Genomic DNA, 22,261 nt, shown 5'->3' with positions numbered 1-22,261 from the left:
AGATAATCTTCACTGACTTCAAGACGAGGGAACAGGAAGTGCAACAAATGCTGACTCATCTCTAGGTTTTGGGACTCATTCCTGCCTTTCATTGTTATTTTTGTGACATATCTGACCCGGGCAAATCACAAAGTTCACAAACTAAATAAAACCATAACAAGTGACAATAACAGTAACCAGCAACACTCCCTCTCTACCAGTGTCTCACTGTCTCACTCTCTCTCTCCAACACACACACAGCAGAGCCCTTCAGGTAGATAGATAGTTTATGAACTAACTTCCCCTCTGTAGCCTATCATGGGCCACCAATAGAATAGACCCGTCGTGTGACACTGAGCTGGGCTTCTGAACAGACTTCATCCTCCTCATGCCTTAATTTCCACAGAAGCTGATAAGAACAGAGAACTTTTGCTGAGACACATCATTAGTATATATGTCGAAATTAAATAGTTAAATTGTAGGATTCATACATTTATTTATAATGAAATATTTTTTTCACAGCCTTAGCTTGAATTTTTACTGAATGAAAAATGTACAATAAAATATATATATTTTGTTTAATTCTAGAAACTGTTCTGAATGTCCCAAATTAGTGCTGATTAGGTTCCAGCCCCTCGAGATGAAACAGCATAAGATGTGTAGAGAATGGATACACGGGTGGAAATTTCCACCAGAGAACATTGCGTCCATTGCATTGAGTGAGCGATCAAGGTTTATGGTGTATGTACAGCTGTCGCGTTACGTCACCTCAGCGCGATGACCAAGGTATTAAAGATCAGCTGTTTTTAGATTCCTAAGCAACGGTCCCGGAACAGCGCTATGCAGCAAACAGAGTGTTTTATACGGCTGTGGGTGTAACTGCTTTCACTGTGGAAACCTCTAGAGATGTGTTTGTTAGTGCAGAATTACCTCACCGCCCAGCAAAGCCCATATTAATAAGAAAGACCATCAGAGATGCATTATTCATGGAGTACAGTGTGGAGAATAGTGTGCGGTATAGGCATCCATGTTTTGATGTTTTATTCATATTGCTGTGCCATAAGAAGACCGGGAGCGGTGTGAGGAATACGAATTTATGGCTGTGTTATAGAAGTACCGTTGCTTCCATAAAGTCAGAGGTTGTTGTGATGAATGTGACCAATTTGAGTCCAGTGTGACCCTCCACTCTTGTCATTTCTTTTGAATTGTTAATGGAGCAGCAGTGTGTGATGTTACTGATCTCACCCTGAAGCACAAAGAGAGCGGCTCAATGAAACCCTGGGCCTCATGCAGGATCCCGTTAGTACCCACTCATGTCTGGGATTCACTCGTGTCTTCTTATTCTGATGTCTTCTCTTGGGTAAGAAGCATTTTATCAGGGCACTTTTACATAATAAGAAAAAAACATCTTGTTTTTCAAAGTCCACAAATTGTTTGTCCAATGCAAGTAAACAAGTTTAACATTTGAGGGACATGAATATCATATGATCAAATGTATATTATTGTATTGCGTATTGCAGTAATTCTAATGATTGGATTATTAAAGAGATACTACGGAGACTATAAAAAGCCTGGTGGTATTGGGTGCGTTTAGCTTACAAACCGCTCTTAGATGCTTTTTGATTTGTACACCAGTACTGACACTCACATGTTTACCGCTGAAGCTCTTTTTTGTTTTGGCTGCCATCCCTCAGTATCAGTATTTGCACACGGCTCAACACCTGCCCTTATGTAGTGTTTAGGAGCCCATTTGGATGGTTCAGAACGTTTGGTGCACCTGGAGTTGACTTCTCTTAACAGAAAATTCAGAGAAATTTAAGAGGACGTTGCTGCATGAGGCCAATTGTCTTATTTAGTCACTAATATACAAACTAAATATATTTGTTTAATCCGTACAAAGAACAATGCAAAACAAGCATCTTGGATTTTATAGGGAGTGATGAGCTGGACCGTTTGTTGGCCTGCTGCAGTGACTTCCTGGAGCCTCCGCTGGATGCCTGAAACACAACCCTGTTACAACCCTAACCAGCAACTGGCTCCAGGTTGATATGTAATGGGCAGATATGAGAGTAGTATTGATCTATTCATCTGATTCCCGGCACAAAAGCGAATAAGCGTATTTCCCAAATATTGAGCATTTCCTTGAATCAATATGGAGCCTGCTCAGCTGAACAGAGCTGCTCACTGGTTGTGGTTGTAGTGGGAGGCTGTATGGATATTAATACGTTCAAAAAGAAAAGATTGAACGACACTAAAGTAAAATATGAACTAACTAGCCTGTTGTGCCAGTGTTGTTATGTGCTCACGGTGTTTCTGTTTGTCTTTCTTCCTTCATTGCAGCTGTACAGTACTCCATGTAACCTTCTCTTATCAGGGATTAGCTGTGGAGGGAATGAACAAGCAATTTATTTACAGCCTCTCCCTCTTATCTCGTTCCTTCTTTAAATAGCTCTCCGACTCTCTCTTTCTTTCAGTCAACTCCATTCAGTTAGTTGGTGTTTAAGTAAAAGCAATATCGCCCAACAATAAAGATAAAATATCATTTTGACCCGTGTTTGTGTGTGTGTGTGTGTGTGTGTGTGTGTGTGTGTGTGTGAGAGTGTGTGTGAGTGTGTGTGAGTGAGGGCTTGTGTAGAATCTCTCTCGCTCTGTCCGTGCTCCGCTCAGTGACCTTTTCATTTGACCTTTGACCCTTCCCTGGCCCCTGCATCCATTTGAACCGTTGTTTGTCTTTGTTGTTCTTCCCACAGTTCCGTGTGCCACAGCCCCCTCACCCTCTCAGCAAGGTGACGCCGCCCAACCAGCCCTCCCAGCACTGGAGGAGGGACACACACATGGCCGACTCACATCGTCTGCCCTGGGTAAATGCACACACACACTTTTATAACACTGAAACTCACACATAAACACTGAGTTTAAATGGGCAAATACACCAACAGTGTTGTTTATGTATTTTAAAAAAAGACTTCAGGGCCCTATTCCTCGTACGTGGCTAACTGAGTTAGCCGGATAATTTTCAGGATGAGATTACATAAGTGAGGCTTTTAAGGTTCCTCGAAGCAAGTTTGGAAAAATCACCATAGCAACACATCCATAAGCCTGAACCTGCTCCAGAGCAGGCTTGAGCTAGATCCGCTAGATAAGCTGCCACTCCCCCGGAAAAAAGTGTCAGCTCCCTTCCTCAGAGATCCATCGATGAGGAAGCGATATTAGTCAGATTAGCGTTTTATAGGGAGAGAGTTCTTCGAGATCGCCAAGATCCGTTATCACATCATGATGACTTCCTGTACGAGCGCTATCGATTCTGCCGACAAGGAATCATTTATTTAAAGACCTTCCCGAGCCGTACATTGAACACCACACGCCATCTACTGTCTCAGACTGTATCACAGCCTCGCGCTGTGTAGCGAGTGCTTCATGTTTGTACAGTGTCGGTGACGCGGAGAACATCGGGAAAGCCGCTGCATGCCGTGCTGTTCATAACGTTTATTTGGCGATTAAGAAACTTATGGATGTGTTCATTACATTACCATGGCACATGTTGTATTGATCACCATTCTGAATAATGTGTGTGTGCTTAGTGTTTACTTGCTCCCGTGTCCTCTTGATGGCTGGTTGCAACTACATGATGGTTGAAAGCACTCATAATGATATGACAGTATTATTAGTACACCATAGATATCATTGTTGTAGAACATGATTAAGGTGGACTCATGATAAGAATAGAGAGAATTACACACAATTTATTTTTACTGCTTATTATGAATAATACATACACACTGATCCGCCCATACACAGATTCACACTCACATATTCAAACTCCTATTCTATATGGTAATCTACACATACATGTATATACACACAAATATATATAGTACATGATACATAAGTGCATACACCTACATATATCCTCATAAGTATCTATTAATTCGTATCAGTTAGATTATCTTTGGGCTTGTTTTTATCTACTTATTCTGAAAGAGTTTATATCATTATTTTCGCTATAAGATCTCATTGGATGATGCGTTCCATTAAGCCTACTTAAAGAAATATCATCTGATTGGTTGGGGTGATGAGGCACTTAAAATTAACCTATAGGCCTACTTTTTCCCAATACTTGTGCATTTAACGCCGTCTGCGATATGTTGCCATGCTTCTCGTCTAGCCCTCGCAGCGTTAGATTTCGTCATGATTATGGTCTTGAATTCTTCGTATGTGTTCATGATCATCACCTGCTCGTCAGCGGAGAAAAAAGAGGCTCTTTCTTTGAGTTTATTTGCCATCGTACTGTTAGAAAATCATGGTTTCGGTGATCGACGCTTCCCCCTTTTGAAGTAGGACGGACACGCGCAACGATCCTGTTGTCTGACATCTGGCTCGAATTAACGAGACTGTTTGAGCGGATCAGCCTTTGAGGAACCGAGATAGCCTGATGTCAATCATCGCGTTAATTTAAGCTGGATAATAGGACATTTGATCGACTTAGTTCAACCACGTACGAGGAACAGGGCCCAGTTCTAGTCTGACCTGCACCACCTGCTGCACAGGTAAGGAACATGTCTGTAGCAGCAGTTTAGACATGTCATTGTTTACATCCTAAATTCTATTGAGGGTTTTGTATGTCTGTCGTCATATTTTATGACATCATCAACCTAACAAAAGGGGAAAAAAAGGTTTTTATAAATGTAACTTATGGTGCTGTTAGATTGCTGCTCGACCACTCCGTTAAACACGTGTGTGCAGCAAGCGGGAGAGCCTACGGTTGACCTCAGTGAAAACACAGAATTTCTGCACAGTTGTAGATAAAGATCAAGCTACACTAACCCCTGTTGTGGCAACGTAGGATTGATTCTGATGTGCAATAATCCATAATAGTTGTGAAGTTCAAAAGTCAGAATTTAATGAAAAAAGATTGATTTTATCATTTTCAAAATCCACAACGTGTTTTTATCTCACGCAATATTCTGCTTCAATCCATATTTGCTTGCGTTTAGCCTTTCTTAACCAATATTTAAAGCCGCTGCAGGCTTCTAAACGCCCTCAACACACCTGTTATTAATAAGGAGACGAAATAAGTCTCTTTTGCCTTACTTTGCATCCAGATTATGTTTAATTAGCAAAAGTGGAGTTGTACATGCCCTAAATGTACTATTGGCATGCGGTTTAAATCCCTGTATGTGTTTATGTGGTGTTACTTTGCTCTCCTGTCGGTGGGACAAGCTGACGTTTATAGAACTAGTTTGATAATGACTGAACAGTTCCTCTAGTGGAGTATCTGTAGTCCGCACATTTTCGGTACGTGTTCATCCGCACAGAACCTACGTTAACACCCTTTGACGACAAAATTGACATCACCCCCGCGAAAGTATAACTTTGGCTTTACAAGCCAGTTCCATGACCACTACATGAACGACTCAAAAAGGGTTGTGGCTTTTGCAAAAGATCCATTTTACTCGTCTGATTGTGTGGTTGTGCCATGAAGTTTTTACAGAGCCTAACTGTGATTTGTGTAGTGCACATTTGACCTGGTATGAGCTGCACAAATCAGTTATGATCCACATGAAATATGTGCTGTGCTGCTCAATCATTACATCCTCAGCTCTCATATATGTGCATTGTGATGCCTATTACAGTAAAATGGTGTTAATGTTCCTTAAACATGGCCCCGGACATACACTCACACATGTATCTTACACATTCTTTTCACGTTATTGAGCGAACAAATAATGAAAACATCATTCATCAAACTCACACTGTACCTTCTGTGTGAGTGTGTCTGTCTGTCTGTTGGGCAATCAGCATTTAGAATGTATTCAAAGTTTACTATGAGGAACTTATTAACTGGTTGTGATGCCGTCTCAATGTAATTCTGAGACAATCAGCGAGAATATTGGCTATTTCTATATAGTTATTCTAAATACTTGTCATCGGGTCCAATTCCGTGCAAACATCAGACCAAACGGGTTCATCAGAACCTCCTTCAGCTCAGACACCAGCAGGGATCCCAGCAGCCACATGTCCACCGAGGACGGACTCACATCTGGCTTCTCTGCAGCCTTCGGCCTGTCATTCACCTGCTGCAGTGAAATGAGAGATTTCTAAAGGGACTCTGGTGTTTGGAAACACTACCACGTTTGTCCACAGGGACCGCCAAAATCACCACAGAATGAATCTTCTGTTTCCCAGAAGAGGGAGCATATTGGTGAAGATAGGGAAGACTTAGGTAATCATTGCAGCTGTTTACGTAAAACAGACGTTACTCTTCAAGATGATATTCAAATCATCAGATCCACAGCTACACACAATATAACACACAAATAGAAGAGCATACAGCAGTTTGCAGCAAATTGGCCCAGATTTCTCAAATCTCTCTTTTTAAAGACTTAAAACAATATATGAATTTGTGCAGAGCGTTTAAATATACCAGCTATCCTGATAAGTTAATATTTAGAGATTGATATGCACATTTTGTACATAAATAGTCCCTGAAAATGCAGAAGTTAAAATACATTTACATTTTAGACAATTGTAATCCAATCTAATTTAACGACTATTAATGCCCCTCCTAGAGACATTAAATCACCATTCTATAGAAACTAATGTTGATGGTCACACGTTACTCATGTCCAACAGACATTATGTGTTTTTTCATATTGTATGAAACAGTCATGAACATGGAGTTGTGAGAAGTGTGTAATGTGAACACAACATGTGTGAAAGGACTTTAATCCTGACTACATTAGTCTCTGTAGAAGCTCCCAGAGCTCAGGGAACACGCTATTGTACTGACATGAATGGAAGAGGAGAGAGAGAGAGAGAGAGGGAGAGGGGGGGAGAGAGAGAGAGGGAGAGAGAGGGAGAGGGAGGGGGGGAGAGAGAGAGAGAGAGGGAGAGAGAGGGAGAGAGAGGGAGAGGGGGAGAGGGAGAGAGAGAGAGAGAGGGGGGGGGGGAGATAATTTATTCAGAACTTGAAGAAATGATAGAGGGAGTAGACGAGGGGGGAGAGGGAGGCAGACAACAGACAGAGTGTAATTTATGCAGAGCGCTGAGCTCCAACAGGACACTGTGTCTGAGAAACACACTGTTGGACTTGTTGTTGTGTGAGGACCAGATAAACACGGTGTAGTCAGCATGATGTTGGATACACATGACAGAAACACATGAAGCAGGAGAAAGTTCAAACTACATTTGTGATCGTAGAATACGACTTAACAAGAATGCAAATAAATATACGGCTCCATTTACCCCTGACCTTCAGTGATTTGTGACACAGTAATATTGTGGTCTGCACTACATACATGTGCCTTTAGTGATCAGCTGGTCTTTGGATAGCACATAAACATAGGTGTCATTGTATGGGAGCAAACAATGGCCCTAAAGATTTGAGTCTTATAGAGCACTTCACAGTTGTAAATATAAACCTTCCCAACGTGTTCCAGTTCATTTCCTGTTGCAGTGTATGTGAATGACATCACCAACAGGAAGTAAACATGGAAACGGTTGCCCAGCAACGCAATTCTGTAGAAAACGGTCTATAAGCGACTGATCGATTGCTTATCTTGACGGAAAATCCCAGATTGCACATCTTGAATTTTAGGATCTGAATTGGAAAAAGCTCATTGGAGCAGCCAGATGTTTTTGGACTGGAGGTGAGTTGTACTTGGAGTTGAGCAGATAGGAATACAGACTACATCAATTCAGATTGATGGTTTTTATAGTAAACTATTACAGTACTTCAGCAGTACTTACATTTCAACGTAAAGATTTTAGTAGTGTTTACATTTCACAAGGAAGTATTCAGTAGCTCAGTGGTTCTCAACCTTTTTCCAGTGATGTACCCCCTGTGAAATATGTTTTCAGCCAAGTACCCCTTAACCAGCGCAAAGCATTTTTGGTTGAAAAAAAGATCATCAGTGTCTGATTTATTAAACTGTCAACACTGAAGAGGGGGGGGGGGGTCTGCAGATCATGATCAGCCAGGTGGAGGGAAAGCCGCTAGATAGAGACTTAAGATGCAAGTGGCAGATCGCGTAACGCGGCTGTTTTTGAATATATTACCATTTTGCTCGACAGGGTTCGAATCCAGGTTGATGCGATCTTTCCATAAATGTATTTTCTTCAATGTATTTCTTCATACGTGGCTGTGATGTAGTGCTCACTTATACAATCGTAATCCCCGCAATATATATGAGATGTGGCTTTTAGATCTCCAGCAATATGTTTGTGAATGTGTGACGAATCTGACAACAGTCAGAAAACAGCTGCTGCTGTTACGCGAACACAACACACGGAAGGAAACCAGTAGGTTTGAAACCAGTAGGACCGGCACCCACTGCATGCCCAGTGTACGTGAATAGTCACGTGATATTCTGGACGGAGATCATCTCGAAAACACTGCTTAAACGCCGTGTGGATAGAGGACTCAGGGAGCCGCAACAGAAGGGCCGAAGAGCCCCGGGTTACCGACCCCTGGTTTAGGATAATTAAATTGAATAGCCTACTTAATATAAAATTCAGTTTATGAACTTACACTTATATGTTATTGAATATTTATAAAATAACTATTTTTCAAGGATTTTTGAATGGATGCTAATTTTAAATCCATTTAAAAAAAATCTCACGTACCCCCTGGAGTGCCTTCACGTACCCCCAGGGGTACGCATACCCCCATTTAAGAATCACTGCAGTAGCTTATACGATTCAGACATGTTTAGAACATTAGAACTTTACTGATGATCTACTGAATCGAGAGCATCCTCAGGACCTAACAGTCTGTGTTCTTGTCGCCCTGATGATGATGATGATGATGGTGATGATGATGGTGGTGGTGGTGGTGGTGGTTGAAATGACCTCCAGTTTGTATACAGTATGTGGAGGGAGGCTGTGTAGCACTATACAAAGCCTGGTTCTAGTTGCAGGAGAACTACTTGGAAGATTACTTGGGCGCTAGTCGCATGTCGATGTGTCCTTGAGCGAGACACTTAACCCCAAAACTGCTCCCGTAGCGGTGCGTGCCGACGGTGTAGAAATGTGATAGAATCTGAATTGTAAGTCGCTTTGGCTAAATGACTGTAATGTAATGTAATGAAGAGGACAACAGGGGAAATGCAGACTAAAGTTACATGTCCTGATGTCTGTTGTACATCCCTTTAATTACGCCACCCAATCCACATGTCAGTCAATTTAGTAGTCACGGAGAATACAAAAGATGCTTTTGTGTTGCATTATGGGAAGTATCGTATTCAATGTTTTTAGATCCATATCAGGGACTATCTGTGATATCTGAGCCTCTACTGCACCAGTCATTTCTTTAATTAACTTAATGGCTGAACTGTCCCTTTAATATATTATTAAGTTCATTTTAATCGTGATTCGTTGTAGGATATGTCGACTTAAAAGATCAGGCTGGTGTTATTCTTTATTTTTCTTATTTTTTAACAAACTCAGCCACAATCCCATTGGTTAAAAATGGCTTTTTTTTATTTTGGATTAAAAAAAAAGTCTCAGTTAATTCCTGAAACAGCTGAACATTGTGTTTTTGTTTTGCTTCTTTTTAAGCAACAATTGCTGATTTAGTTTGGGACTACTTTCAGTCGCAGATTAATGTTCTGCTCCAGTTAGTATTTACAGCAGCTCAAAATATACTACAGTGTATAGATGAACTGATGCATATCAGAATGCAGGCAGAGATTTAACTACATTGACAGACAATCACATGCTGTACCTGCTTCAAGCCACTCTCCAACGTCCCACACCGAAAGAAATCTCAAAAGTGCAATTTCTCTTTGGGATGAATAAAGTTCTATCTATCTGTACATCTACTGTATATGTCTGCAGCTCCACACACAGCGTTGCCCGAAATAATTGCATTTGCAGTCTTCAAAATGCGCGGCAGCAGTATCATAAAACATGTTGGTGACACCTCAAACATGACTTCATGTCAGACTGCGGTGTGGGAGCCTTGGTAGCAGAGGGGTTACAGTACATGCAGTACAAATGCAACATCGCTGCTTCTATTCCAGCTTTGGGACCTTTGTTGCATGTCATACTGCGCTCTCTCTCTTTCCCATTTCTACACTGTCATCTGTCAAATAACAATGTGTGAGCTGACAGTAAAGTTACCTATAGGACCAGTCTACACTTCTATTGTGAAGAATTTACAGGAAATGTGTTTATAACCGAATTAGCAGCTGTTAATAAAAACAAGTCTACTAAAACTGTAGGGAGGAAGAATAAGCAGCTAAAATAAAGGGGGACTTTTATTGTGAAGAAGTAACAGGAAATGAAATGTGTTCATCCCATGCGGCAACCACCGGTTCTGAAAAGTGTTAAATGTGTTAAAGCTGCATTCTCTCTAGTGTCCACCAGGGGGCGACTCCTCTGGTTGTATAGAAGTCTATGAGAAAATGACTCTACTTCTCTCTTGATTTATTACCTCAGTAAACATTGTAAACATGAGTTTATGGTCTCAATCTCTAGTTTCAAGTCTTCTTCAATACAGCATGATGTTCATTTAGTAAATGATGGTCCATTTAGAGTCAAACAGACCATAAAGCAGGGGATGCTTTAGGGCGGGGCTACACGGTGATTGACAGCTCGCTACCGCTGAAAGAGCTGTATACTCTATGACACTCCTCTGCAGTCACTGGTTGCAAAAATCTAAAAGCTCTAAAACTGCTACGACTATCTCCGCTTCTTATATACAGTCGATGGTTCATCCAGTGCTCATCCGCAGCTCCTTTGATTACCAAATACATCCGATCACAAAAGTCACATTGAAAAGACAAGTGTAACCACGGACTGTTCCTTCAAATTAAGAGCATGTGAACGCAAATGTGGCTGCTGGTTGAAGGATCAGCACTAAAGTGAGATGTGTTATGTGGACTGCTGACACATCGGATGCATTCCACCGTTCCAAGTGTACTGACACTCTCGGTCTCCTTCCTGTTGTGGCTTTTAAAAGCACTGAAGGAGGGAAACATTTAGATTAGAAATGGATCCTTGGGAATCAACAATGCAAAGGGGGATAATGGGAGGCATTTTTTAGTGGATGGAGTGCAAGGTGTGATCATTTCCCATATTTTCTGTTTCCTACACTTTATGTTAAAGGGCCAAACTAACATAGTGAGCGCACACATCACATGCTCTGCTCCTAACTCATCACTCAGCTCACTAGTCACGCAACTCATAACTCAACGCTGCATATTGGGTTTGAGATAGAGTAGAAGAGAGAGAGAGAGAGATGAAAGAGAAATTGAGGATGAGCGGAGAAGAGCGAGAGGGCAAAAGAGGGCTGGAGGAGAAGGGATGGCGAGAGATGAAGAGCCAAAGAGAAGGAGAGGGAGAGACTGGTGTGGCTAGCCAAGCAGAAAAGGCTGTCAGTCTCCATAAAAGATCTCCTCTGTCAGATTAGTATGAGAGGGCTTCTCTCTCTCTCTCTCTCTCAACCTCTCACTCTTCTTCTTCTCCTGCGTGATTCTCTCACTCCATTTCCCTCTTCATTTGTCTTCGCTCTCAGAATAATTTATTATCATATAAGGCGCTGCTGCTGCTTTTCTTTTTGCGCGTCAGATTAGCGCTGATATATTTTTTACACACTGTGTGTATTCTCTCAGGCAAAAAGGAGGCTTGTACACATAAACCACTGTGTTGTTCTGCTGCTGAATGATTTTGGGAATATCATTAGTGATAATTAGTTGTTGACAGGAGCTCTGGGCTGAGGAAGAATGACATCATGACACAACACGGAGACTAGATTCAGTATTGTGGGGGGGGGCATCTCTTCCATCTATTATCTCTGACAGTGATGTTTCACCACACTTTGGTCTCTTTTAGTCCCGTATGTAATGCTTATTGATTTAATCGCCTGTCCTCCCACCTCTACCACGTTTCTCCTAAACCTGACTTTGTCCAATCAGTGAAGACGACATTTAAAAAGTTTACCTTTCCAGGTGCCTTTAATTGCATTGTCTCTCTCTGTCTCTCTTCAGTCCTACTCAGTGGGCGCTTTGGGCGATGAGGACTTCAACATCCCTCCCATCACTCCCCCCACCCTGCCAGACCACATGCTGCCCCCCCACCTCCCCCACGATTCTCGCTCTGGACCGTACCACCCTCTGGACAACCCCTCCAGCTCCGCTCCACACCACCCCTACCAGCTGCAGGGCATGGATCTGCCCGGTATGCCCGGCAGCCAAGACGGGGCTGCTATGTTGAACCAAGATGGCCGCACCTTCAGTCCGGATGGCGGCCCAATGACCAGCACGCTGTCCGTGGTGAGTGCTCATACATGATCGCACGTATTAATGATTATTTAGCTTTAGCAATGAATGAGGGAACAGCATGCAGTCACATTCTGAAGGTGGATTTATATATGTGACATTAGGAAACATGACCTTCTGTCTGCTAACCCACTACATAAGTGAGGGCAACTGAAGCTCAAAGGCCCTGCTCACCCACACAGATAGTACTTTCTGATTACACCTTGGTTTTAGGCGTAAAGAGAGTTAAGCGCCACAAAAAAACAACCCAGAACATTTCAAGATGCAAGTATTGTTCATTTTAAAGTTTGACTGCTGACTCCTACCTTTCTGAAAGTCCATTCCTCCGGCCTTTACATGCGATCAATTCGCAGTTTCACACAAATTGCGGATATTACGTAATGAAAATACAACATACTGGTTTTTTTATGTTTCAGAACAAGGCTGCTTTTTCTGAGCTTTAGCACCGTGAATAGAGGCATCAACTAACCACGTTGTTGAGAACAAGTTTTTCAACCAAGACGGCAAACTTTATTCTGGTTTCAACATAGACAAAGGCAGCGCAGACCAGATCCTCCTTCTGTTCTTACATTTTTACAATAGAGACATAAAGCGTTGTTTATCAGTCATGTTCCCGTGAATAAAGGCTGTTGGTGTGCAGCGTGTGCACTGGAGTAGGGCGAGGCAATATGGCTTATAAATAATGTCTCCATTATAAATATATCTGTTTTATGTAACACTTGATCAGGAAGTCTCTCTGTGTCCCTCTGAGGTGATGGACTGTGATATGATATCAGATTGTGACTTGACTTCTTGACTAATTATTCACACAATTTTTATTTTATGTATTATCTAATATGTTTATTGCCTTTATTTATTCATTCATTTATATATATTAATGCGTATATTTTTGTAAATGTATTTGTTAATATAATTGACTGATTGACTTATTCAATGAGTGTAGAGTTGCTTTTCAGGGTCACAGGAAGGTTGCTTTTATCTTGAAGTCAGTACTCTTACCGTAATGCCTCGTATACACATGTACCGCAAAACAACATGAGGGCCGGAGCGAGAGAAGCAAAACGCTGAAGCGAGTCTCAAAACATAACAGTACAATTTGTACCCACGTTTTCGCAATATAGTCATTTATACATCCCAGGTAGAACATGCCTCAATACATCGAGTATATTTCATATATCTCCCACTGGAGGTTTGAAGTTTCCACATCACACTTACTCTGCACAGGGCATCACTCTGCTCACTGAAGGTTGGCTTTAAAAAGATGATAACAATGAAAGACAGACAGTTTGTTTTCAGACTCCAGTCTGTGCATCTGTGCACACATTTGAAATAGATATACGTTTTACATGTTCATTTATTTAAAACTTAATTTCATCTAATGAAATCTACTTTCCATTCATTCAAAACTCTTTCCAGTCACCAAATGTTCTTAATCTTTACAGGAGCTGCCTCGTGGTGATGTTCTCTAAAATAAATATGTGTTCATGTTTTGCTGAGCAGGAGCAGTAAAAGTGATTCAGTGGGAAAAGCAAGTTAATGTGCAAACCACCTTTCAAATTCAGAGGCAATTTACAAGATTTACAGCACTTAATGCAAAGAAATACATTTTGAAAAACATTTACAAATACAATGAAGAGTAAAATACATTTAAATAGCAACAAGATACTATTGCCCATAAAACAGACAAGGAATAGAGTTTCAGTGCAGTTAGAGGACAGAGATTGCTTCTCTCAAATTCAAGAAAGGAAATGAACGCAGGAGAGAAATGAATCAAGGGCACAGGAGAGCAGGAGAGCTGCTGTCATTTCAGATGCAGTACTCCTTCATGGATTTACCATTGGTCCTTTATGGCTGTCATGTTTATGTATTTCTCCTTGGAAACTTGACTAAGCGTCTGCTTTTTCTATTAACACCCTTTCTTACACTTAAAAAGCAGGGTTGGTAATCTTCAAAAGCATTTTTGATATTTTTGTTCAAATTCTCTTTAAGTCCCGACAGCAATCAATAAATCAATAAATCAATAAATCAATATCTCAATATCTCAGTATCAGTATCTGTGGCTGTCGCATGACCGTAATAAGTTTGTCCAATTGGACGAGCTACCTGTCTGTCTACCTGTCTCTCTACCTGTCTCTCTACCTGTCTGTCTACCTGTCTCTCTACCTGTCTCTCTACCTGTCTCTCTACCTGTCTGTCTACCTGTCTCTCTACCTGTCTCTCTACCTGTCTGTCTACCTGTCTGTCTACCTGTCTGTCTGTCTCTCTACCTGTCTCTCTACCTGTCTGTCTACCTGTCTCTCTACCTGTCTCTCTACCTGTCTCTCTACCTGTCTGTCTACCTGTCTGTCTACCTGTCTGTCTGTCTACCTGTCTGTCTACCTACCTGTCTGTCTACCTGTCTACCTGTCTGTCTGTCTACCTGTCTGTCTGTCTACCTGTCTGTCTACCTACCTGTCTGTCTACCTGTCTGTCTACCTACCTGTCTGTCTACCTGTCTGTCTCTCTACCTGTCTCTCTACCTGTCTGTCTCTCTACCTGTCTACCTGTCTGTCTGTCTACCTGTCTGTCTACCTACCTGTCTCTCTACCTGTCTGTCTCTCTACCTGTCTCTCTACCTGTCTACCTACCTGTCTGTCTACCTGTCTGTCTCTCTACCTGTCTGTCTTTCTACCTGTCTGTCTACCTGTCTGTCTCTCTACCTGTCTGTCTCTCTACCTGTCTCTCTACCTGTCTACCTACCTGTCTGTCTACCTGTCTGTCTCTCTACCTGTCTGTCTACCTACCTGTCTGTCTACCTGTCTGTCTACCTACCTGTCTGTCTACCTGTCTGTCTCTCTACCTGTCTGTCTACCTGTCTACCTACCTGTCTCTCTACCTGTCTCTCTACCTGTCTGTCTACCTGTCTATCTACCTACCTGTCTGTCTACCTGTCTGTCTCTCTACCTGTCTGTCTACCTGTCTGTCTACCTGTCTGTCTACCTGTCTGTCTACCTGTCTGTCTGTCTACCTGTCTGTCTGTCTACCTGTCTCTCTACCTGTCTGTCTACCTGTCTGTCTACCTGTCTTTCTACCTGTCTGTCTGTCTACCTGTCTGTCTACCTGTCTGTCTGTCTACCTGTCTACCTACCTGTCTCTCTACCTGTCTGTCTGTCTACCTGTCTGTCTACCTGTCTGTCTACCTGTCTGTCTGTCTACCTGTCTGTCTACCTGTCTGTCTGTCTACCTGTCTCTCTACCTGTCTGTCTGTCTACCTGTCTCTCTACCTGTCTGTCTACCTGTCTGTCTACCTGTCTTTCTACCTGTCTGTCTGTCTACCTGTCTGTCTACCTGTCTGTCTACCTGTCTGTCTACCTGTCTTTCTACCTGTCTGTCTGTCTACCTGTCTACCTACCTGTCTCTCTACCTGTCTGTCTGTCTACCTGTCTGTCTACCTGTCTGTCTGTCTACCTGTCTGTCTACCTGTCTGTCTGTCTACCTGTCTCTCTACCTGTCTGTCTGTCTACCTGTCTCTCTACCTGTCTGTCTACCTGTCTGTCTACCTGTCTTTTTACCTGTCTGTCTGTCTACCTGTCTGTCTACCTGTCTGTCTACCTGTCTGTCTACCTGTCTTTCTACCTGTCTGTCTGTCTACCTGTCTCTCTACCTGTCTGTCTACCTGTCTGTCTACCTGTCTTTCTACCTGTCTGTCTGTCTACCTGTCTACCTACCTGTCTCTCTACCTGTCTGTCTGTCTACCTGTCTGTCTACCTGTCTGTCTCTCTACCTGTCTGTCTGTCTACCTGTCTGTCTACCTGTCTGTCTGTCTACCTGTCTGTCTCTCTACCTGTCTGTCTACCTGTCTGTCTACCTGTCTGTCTGTCTACCTGTCTGTCTACCTGTCTGTCTACCTGTCTGTCTGTCTACCTGTCTACCTACCTGTCTCTCTACCTGTGTGTCTGTCTACCTGTGTGTCTGTCTACCTGTCTGTCTACCTGTCTGTCTCTCTACCTGTCTGTCTGTCTACCTGTCTGTCTACCTGTCTGTCTGTCTACCTGTCTGTCTACCTGTCTGTCTCTCTACCTGTCTGTCTGTCTACCTGTCTGTCTACCTGTCTGTCTGTCTACCTGTCTGTCTCTCTACCTGTCTGTCTACCTGTCTGTCTACCTGTCTGTCTGTCTACCTGTCTGTCTACCTGTCTGTCTACCTGTCTGTCTGTCTACCTGTCTACCTACCTGTCTCTCTACCTGTGTGTCTGTCTACCTGTGTGTCTGTCTACCTGTCTGTCTTCTACCTGTCTGTCTACCTGTCTGTCTACCTGTCTGTCTACCTGTCTACCTACCTGTCTCCGTGTATTGTGCCCGTGCACTCGTTGCTCGTCACCGGAGTCATCCACAAGCTTTTTCTCTTAACAGCTGTGAGTCCTAACGATAGCCATGTTTGTTTAGGTTCATTGTGGTTATTTTAGGGGAATGTCTTAGGAGGGAGGTCTGAAGGGACGGGCTGTCAGTTCTTGCTAAATGTAGTGATTTGGAGAGCTAGCTGCTAGCTACATTCATTTGAAAATAGTTGGCAGCAATGAACTAAGTTTTATCTTTATTTTTAAAATCTTGCATACTCTAGCTAGTTTCTCAAGATTACCAACGCTTCCTTTAAGTGGATGTTGCCCAGTATAACAGCTCCACCATCAGAGGTCAAAGATCAGCTCAAGGATGATGGTATCAAACTGCCAAAGATGCAAACTTACATGTATACTTATGCTCTGTGTTCTATGCAGGTTTCCATACTTTGATTTCTGTAAAACACACAAATAAAACGGAGATGAATTAGAGCCGACCAGCTGCTGCTCCCTAACAGCGACTACACACTGCTTATTTCAGGGTGGACTATCACTTTGGGTCTTGTTCAGAGATACTATGACTTTACTTACTGGAAGAGAATTGTGGATCTCAGCGAGTCCTAAGATTTAAACTGACAGCCAGCTGATATATTTTAACTCTATTCTTTCATATTCCTCTCAGTTTTAACTGTGTGAAGGGGGCTATTGCCTGGAGCAGTGTTATTTGAATCGTCGCAGCTGGTCGATGTGACATTTTCCTCATAATTTAAGTCTTCATTTCACAGTAAAGTGAAAATCCTGCTTTGAGCTGTGACTTTCAGTGTGTCATACACTACAGAAATGAAAGCCTCACCTTCACAGACCTGTAGTTACTGCAACTGTCAGAGAAACAGAGTGTTCAGTGGGGTGACATACATGTGACAGCATGTGTGTCAGTATCTGAAATAAAGATGTCCTCCATGTTATTAAGAATGAAACCTCTCACCTCCCACTCTTGATCTTTGAATCGTTCTGTCTGTTGTCTCCAGCTCCATATTGAATCTACCTCCTGTAATATGAAGTGTCTGAAGCCTCGTGATGAAGCTCTCAACCCTGGCTGAATTAGAAGCACGATAAAATAACACAGTTTTGAATAACTTTTAATTAAATCCTCTTTCTTGTCTTTGAATGTGGCTGACCTGTCTGTTAAGCGTGTAACAGTGGAGATAATGATTTGAATGGCCTGAAGGGAAGATCTTATTTTCCATCTCTGTCTGTCTCAGTCCCACCTTTTCTCTCTCTCTGCTTCTCCCTACCTCGCCTTTATATTCTCATACTAACATTCATTTACTGCCAGCCCATGAATGATGGTTGCCTAGCAACCATGCCTGGCTCGGTCTAATCGGGGGGGGGGGGCTAGAAAGATTCAAGTGAATATATGTGTGTGTGTGTGTGTGTGTGTGTGTATTATTCCAGGAAGAGGCAAGACCGCTCAGTTGCAGTTAATATCGAGACTGCTCTTTTTTATTTCCTGTCTGCCATCTGAATGAAGGTTAATGTCTAAAATGATTAGCTTCCAGAGCTTCTTTTTGTGATTTTCAGATGGTGTTCTTACCTGGTTCAAAGTAATAATCCATGATGTTTAATGTTTAATGTTTAACTATAGTAGGTCTTTTGTCTGTCATGATAAGGATGTAACCCAAAAAGAATCCAACCTCCAGTCATTTCACAGGACTTTTCTCATCTACAGCCCTGATGGATTCATTTACCCACAGCTGTTTGTCTGAAACAAAAAGAACAACTGACAAGCTTGCATGAGCAGTGACATGGATGAACAAAGAAAAGAGCACCACCCTATGAAAATGTACAGTTTATTCATGGGAATCCTCCCTTACATTACAGCTTTGGACACAGTGTGATTAGTCAACCACACAAACAATAGAGAGCTGCAGCTATTAATTGATTAGTTGAAAATTAGTCAACTATTTTTATTTCAATTAATTGTTAAAATATTTTTTTAGCAAAAATGCCGGATATTTGTTGCTCTTCTTGGTCCTACATTACAGTAAATTGATTATTTTGATGTTTGGACTGTTGCCCGTGCAAAATCTGACATGTCAATTGGATTCTATGATGTACATTTTTTATCTGAAGTTTTACAGACAAAATGATTAATCAAGAAAATAATCAGCAGATTAATCGACAAGGAAAATAACTAAGTTGTAGCCATAGACTTGGTAAAATAAGTAGACGTAGCCACCGTGACGTCACATATTGGTTCGTTGACTACCATTTTCAACCCTGAAGTTTGGCATTTTGGTCGTCGCCATCTTGTTTCTTTGGTGCCAGAAGTGACCATATGTAGACAAGAGGATGCAGCTGTGGAGGAGCAAGGCTACCGTAAGCATAGCACTCGCTAAGTTCCAGCTAACACTAGCGTGGTACCCTGTAATTCAAGTTAACTGGGCTATTAATTGTGATGCTAATTCTGGCTAGTGAAAAGAGTGTTTCAGTCTCGTTAGTCTTTTAGCACAGCCGATTAAGACATTTTCAGAAGACCAAAATGCTACATTTAACTTTGATGAACTGTGAAAGGGTGAGTCTGAGGGAGAGTAACCACAAGTAACCACACTGGCACCATAGTCATGATCAGTGTAATTCTTATGGAAAGACATAAAAACAAGAACGGACAATGTAACATCTACTGTTCAATGACAACTGGGCAAACTCATTCATGAAATACAGAAACAAGTGTGGATTTTTCCTGACTAAAATCAAGAACGGATTCAGAATTTTACCGCTGTAGCTTTCATATTGAAATTCAGTCATCAACCACACCTATGTGAAGAGTGTGAGAGTCAAAGCTTTTTCCCTCCTCGGGACATGAGTCAGTCATCACTCGCCTTCATCGGGGTTTCCCCTCTGTTGTTCTCTTCGGCCATTGACAGAAATGTCCCCCCCCAAAGGAAAAGCTGATTATTATTATTTTTCCATTGGTATGAAGTGTTTTTGAATAGCGATAATGTTGCATTAGCACAATGTGTTGTTGAGTGACCTTGTCACCTCTGTTCTTTAAATGTCTTACTCCACATTTTCCTTAAGTGCATTTTAATTTTGCCAAGTAAACACTTTTTATTATCCTGAGCCTTGCAGTTTTATCATATAATACATACTATTATAATAATAATAATAATAATATAACATAATGTAATCGGTAGTTTTGTTGTAAAACACGGTAAAGGTTTTGATTGTTGCGTATTCTTCTTATTTAACAATGCATCGCCAATAGCTCAGCTGAACTAAGAGTTAAAGCTCTCTGGAGAATTATCACAGTAGGATATTTCGAGTGACTAATATGACATTTATCGAAGTCCTAACCCAACCAATGCCGAACCGCAGCTATTATTTTTCAGCATTGCTGCGTCAATCCGAAACCTCTTCCCGTGTTCGAGAAATGTCACTCGGTGTTCCATCTAAATACCACAGAAGGCTGCTGCCGGTAACCGGGTACAGGTAACGCGGTCCCGAGAGGGGCACAGCCGCAGCACACCAGACCACATCCGCTATTACTCGATGCTTACTGAGAGGAAACTCTAAATACTCATCATCAACAGAGTCCCGTCTTCATATTTGCAACGGTAGGTGTCAAAGTTCCCATGCTGAAGGTGTCGGCAATCACTTTTTGTATAGCTTTTGTTTTCCTGAGAAATAGACAGAATATCACTGATGACTGACTCATCACGAGACACCGGTTCAGACTGAAGTGATTTACACAGAAAGAAGGATCACACACCAAAATACACCATGAAATATCATCCTCCTATTTGTCCAAAACTACATCAAAGTGTCAGTCATGAAGATTTTCATTTAAAGTCTCTATCTGTAGCCAAATGAAGAAACTCAGCAGTGATGGGGCCAATGGCCCTCTGATTAAAGTATTGCAGTATTTATATATACAGTAGTACAATCTGGGGAATAAATGTACAATAACCAATCAATACATCAAGAATCATAAACATCACATCATGGCACCAAAGGCCTAAAATATCAGCATGAAAACATAAACATCATTTGATAAAGAAAGAATGCTTTGAAAATAGTTTAAAATGCACATCGACATAATGAAGAAAAGCTTTAGAATATGTAGTTCACAACTGGTTGGAGCTTCACATGTATGTCTTCAAGAGAAGAAACAGTATCGACTATCAAGACTCCGTCATAAAAAGATCACTTCATAAAATACTAGTGTAATCCATTTGGGATGAGTACAAAACAAACATCAGAAAAATCCCACAAAATCTCTCCTAACATTACATTGAGAAGTAGCTCACTAATATACTCCATTGTATTAAAACAATAATGGAGCAATGCACTCAATGCTGAACGCTTGAAGCTTGTGTATCAACAGAAAGACTCTAAACTCTAAATCATCCAGAGCAGAAGTCTTTCAACAGAAACGGCTGCTTTGTTGCTTCATGGTTTATATTAACATGCATGTTGGTGTGACATTAAAATGTTAACATTAAGGAACATTCTGCATAAAACGCCCTTCACTTTTGTTTGATCGTATACAGATTGATTTTAGGCATGTTGGCATATGAGCTTTATTCTCTCTGGAGACGGTTGTTTTGAGAGACGGCGATGCACAATGGAACATCATGACACAGGTGTGACCGTCACACCGTCTGGTCACTTTATATCCAGCAGTACATCAGCTCTCTGAAGAATTATTGAGGCCGTGGATGCAGGAGGAGATAAAGCTGTGCTCGTATTTGGTCAAAATGTCTCCTCCAGACAAAAGGATGGAGCAATTTCTGCAGAGTGCAGAAAATGGAGTTTAGTGTCTCTACTGATGTATTTACACGCGAGCGGGAATTTATGTTAAATGACTTCTGATCCCGTCTTCTCCCTGACCTGTATCGCCTGTTGCCACAGTTACTATCAGATTTCATTATTAGTGAATCCCGGGCTGCTGCACACCGTGGAAAACCTGTGAAGCAAAGGCAGACTGTTCCAGAGCCCAGCTGGGTCTGTTACATAAACATGTTATGTAGCTCAGATACTGTTTCAGCACACCTTCTGTTCACTCCAATATGGAATCTAAGACACCGACGTGAATGTGGGGCAGAGTGGGAGCCGTGTCAATGACACTTAAAGCAGCATCGGAGGTGTTATCATCTCGTAAACAGACATTTAAAGGTATAATAGCTTTTCTGCATTAAAATGTCTAAAAATGACTCGACCTATCTTTTATTAACTGTTGAGTTGTGTACTTACATTATCCCAAATGTTTCCAACAATTCTCATCCATCCATCCAACGCTATCTTCTTCCTCTCCGGGGTTGGGTTGCAACAATTTTAAACCCTTTAAATCTCTCATTTTAATCACGGCAACGGTCTGTTTCATTTGGTCATCTTTGTGGTTGTCTGCCAGAAGCCGTCATGAATTGACTTTATCCACTTTTCTAAGGTACACTTTTTAAATCTTGGTGGTTTTCAACTATATGTTTACCCGGATGATTGTAGTCATCAATCAAGCTGAGCCAACGTTAGCGGCAGCTCGACTCACAGCCCACCGAGACGTCCTGTTTCCACATTTGACTGGTGAAGTCTCAATACTACTTGGTACTGGGTTATTGGGATCGATACCTTATTGAGGACCGGCACCCAGCCCTTGACTGCAATGATGGCAGAATTGTTGACGACA

General features: G+C 41.8%; 1 protein-coding gene across 1 annotated transcript in view; it reads left to right on the top strand.

Moving 5' to 3' along the window:
- tox (thymocyte selection-associated high mobility group box) overlaps positions 1-22,261 on the top strand; it is a 55,914-nt gene that overhangs the window by 19,719 nt on the left and 13,934 nt on the right. The window contains exons 3-4 of the mRNA XM_079173866.1: positions 2,730-2,840; positions 11,970-12,254. Coding sequence (XP_079029992.1) covers positions 2,730-2,840; positions 11,970-12,254 — 396 coding nt within the window. The remainder of the gene's footprint in view (positions 1-2,729; positions 2,841-11,969; positions 12,255-22,261) is intronic.

The sequence above is a fragment of the Pholis gunnellus genome (assembly GCF_910591455.1).
Source record: "Pholis gunnellus genome assembly, chromosome: 14".
Classification (NCBI taxonomy): domain Eukaryota; kingdom Metazoa; phylum Chordata; class Actinopteri; order Perciformes; family Pholidae; genus Pholis; species Pholis gunnellus.
This window is presented reverse-complemented; position numbering and strand designations above follow the sequence as displayed.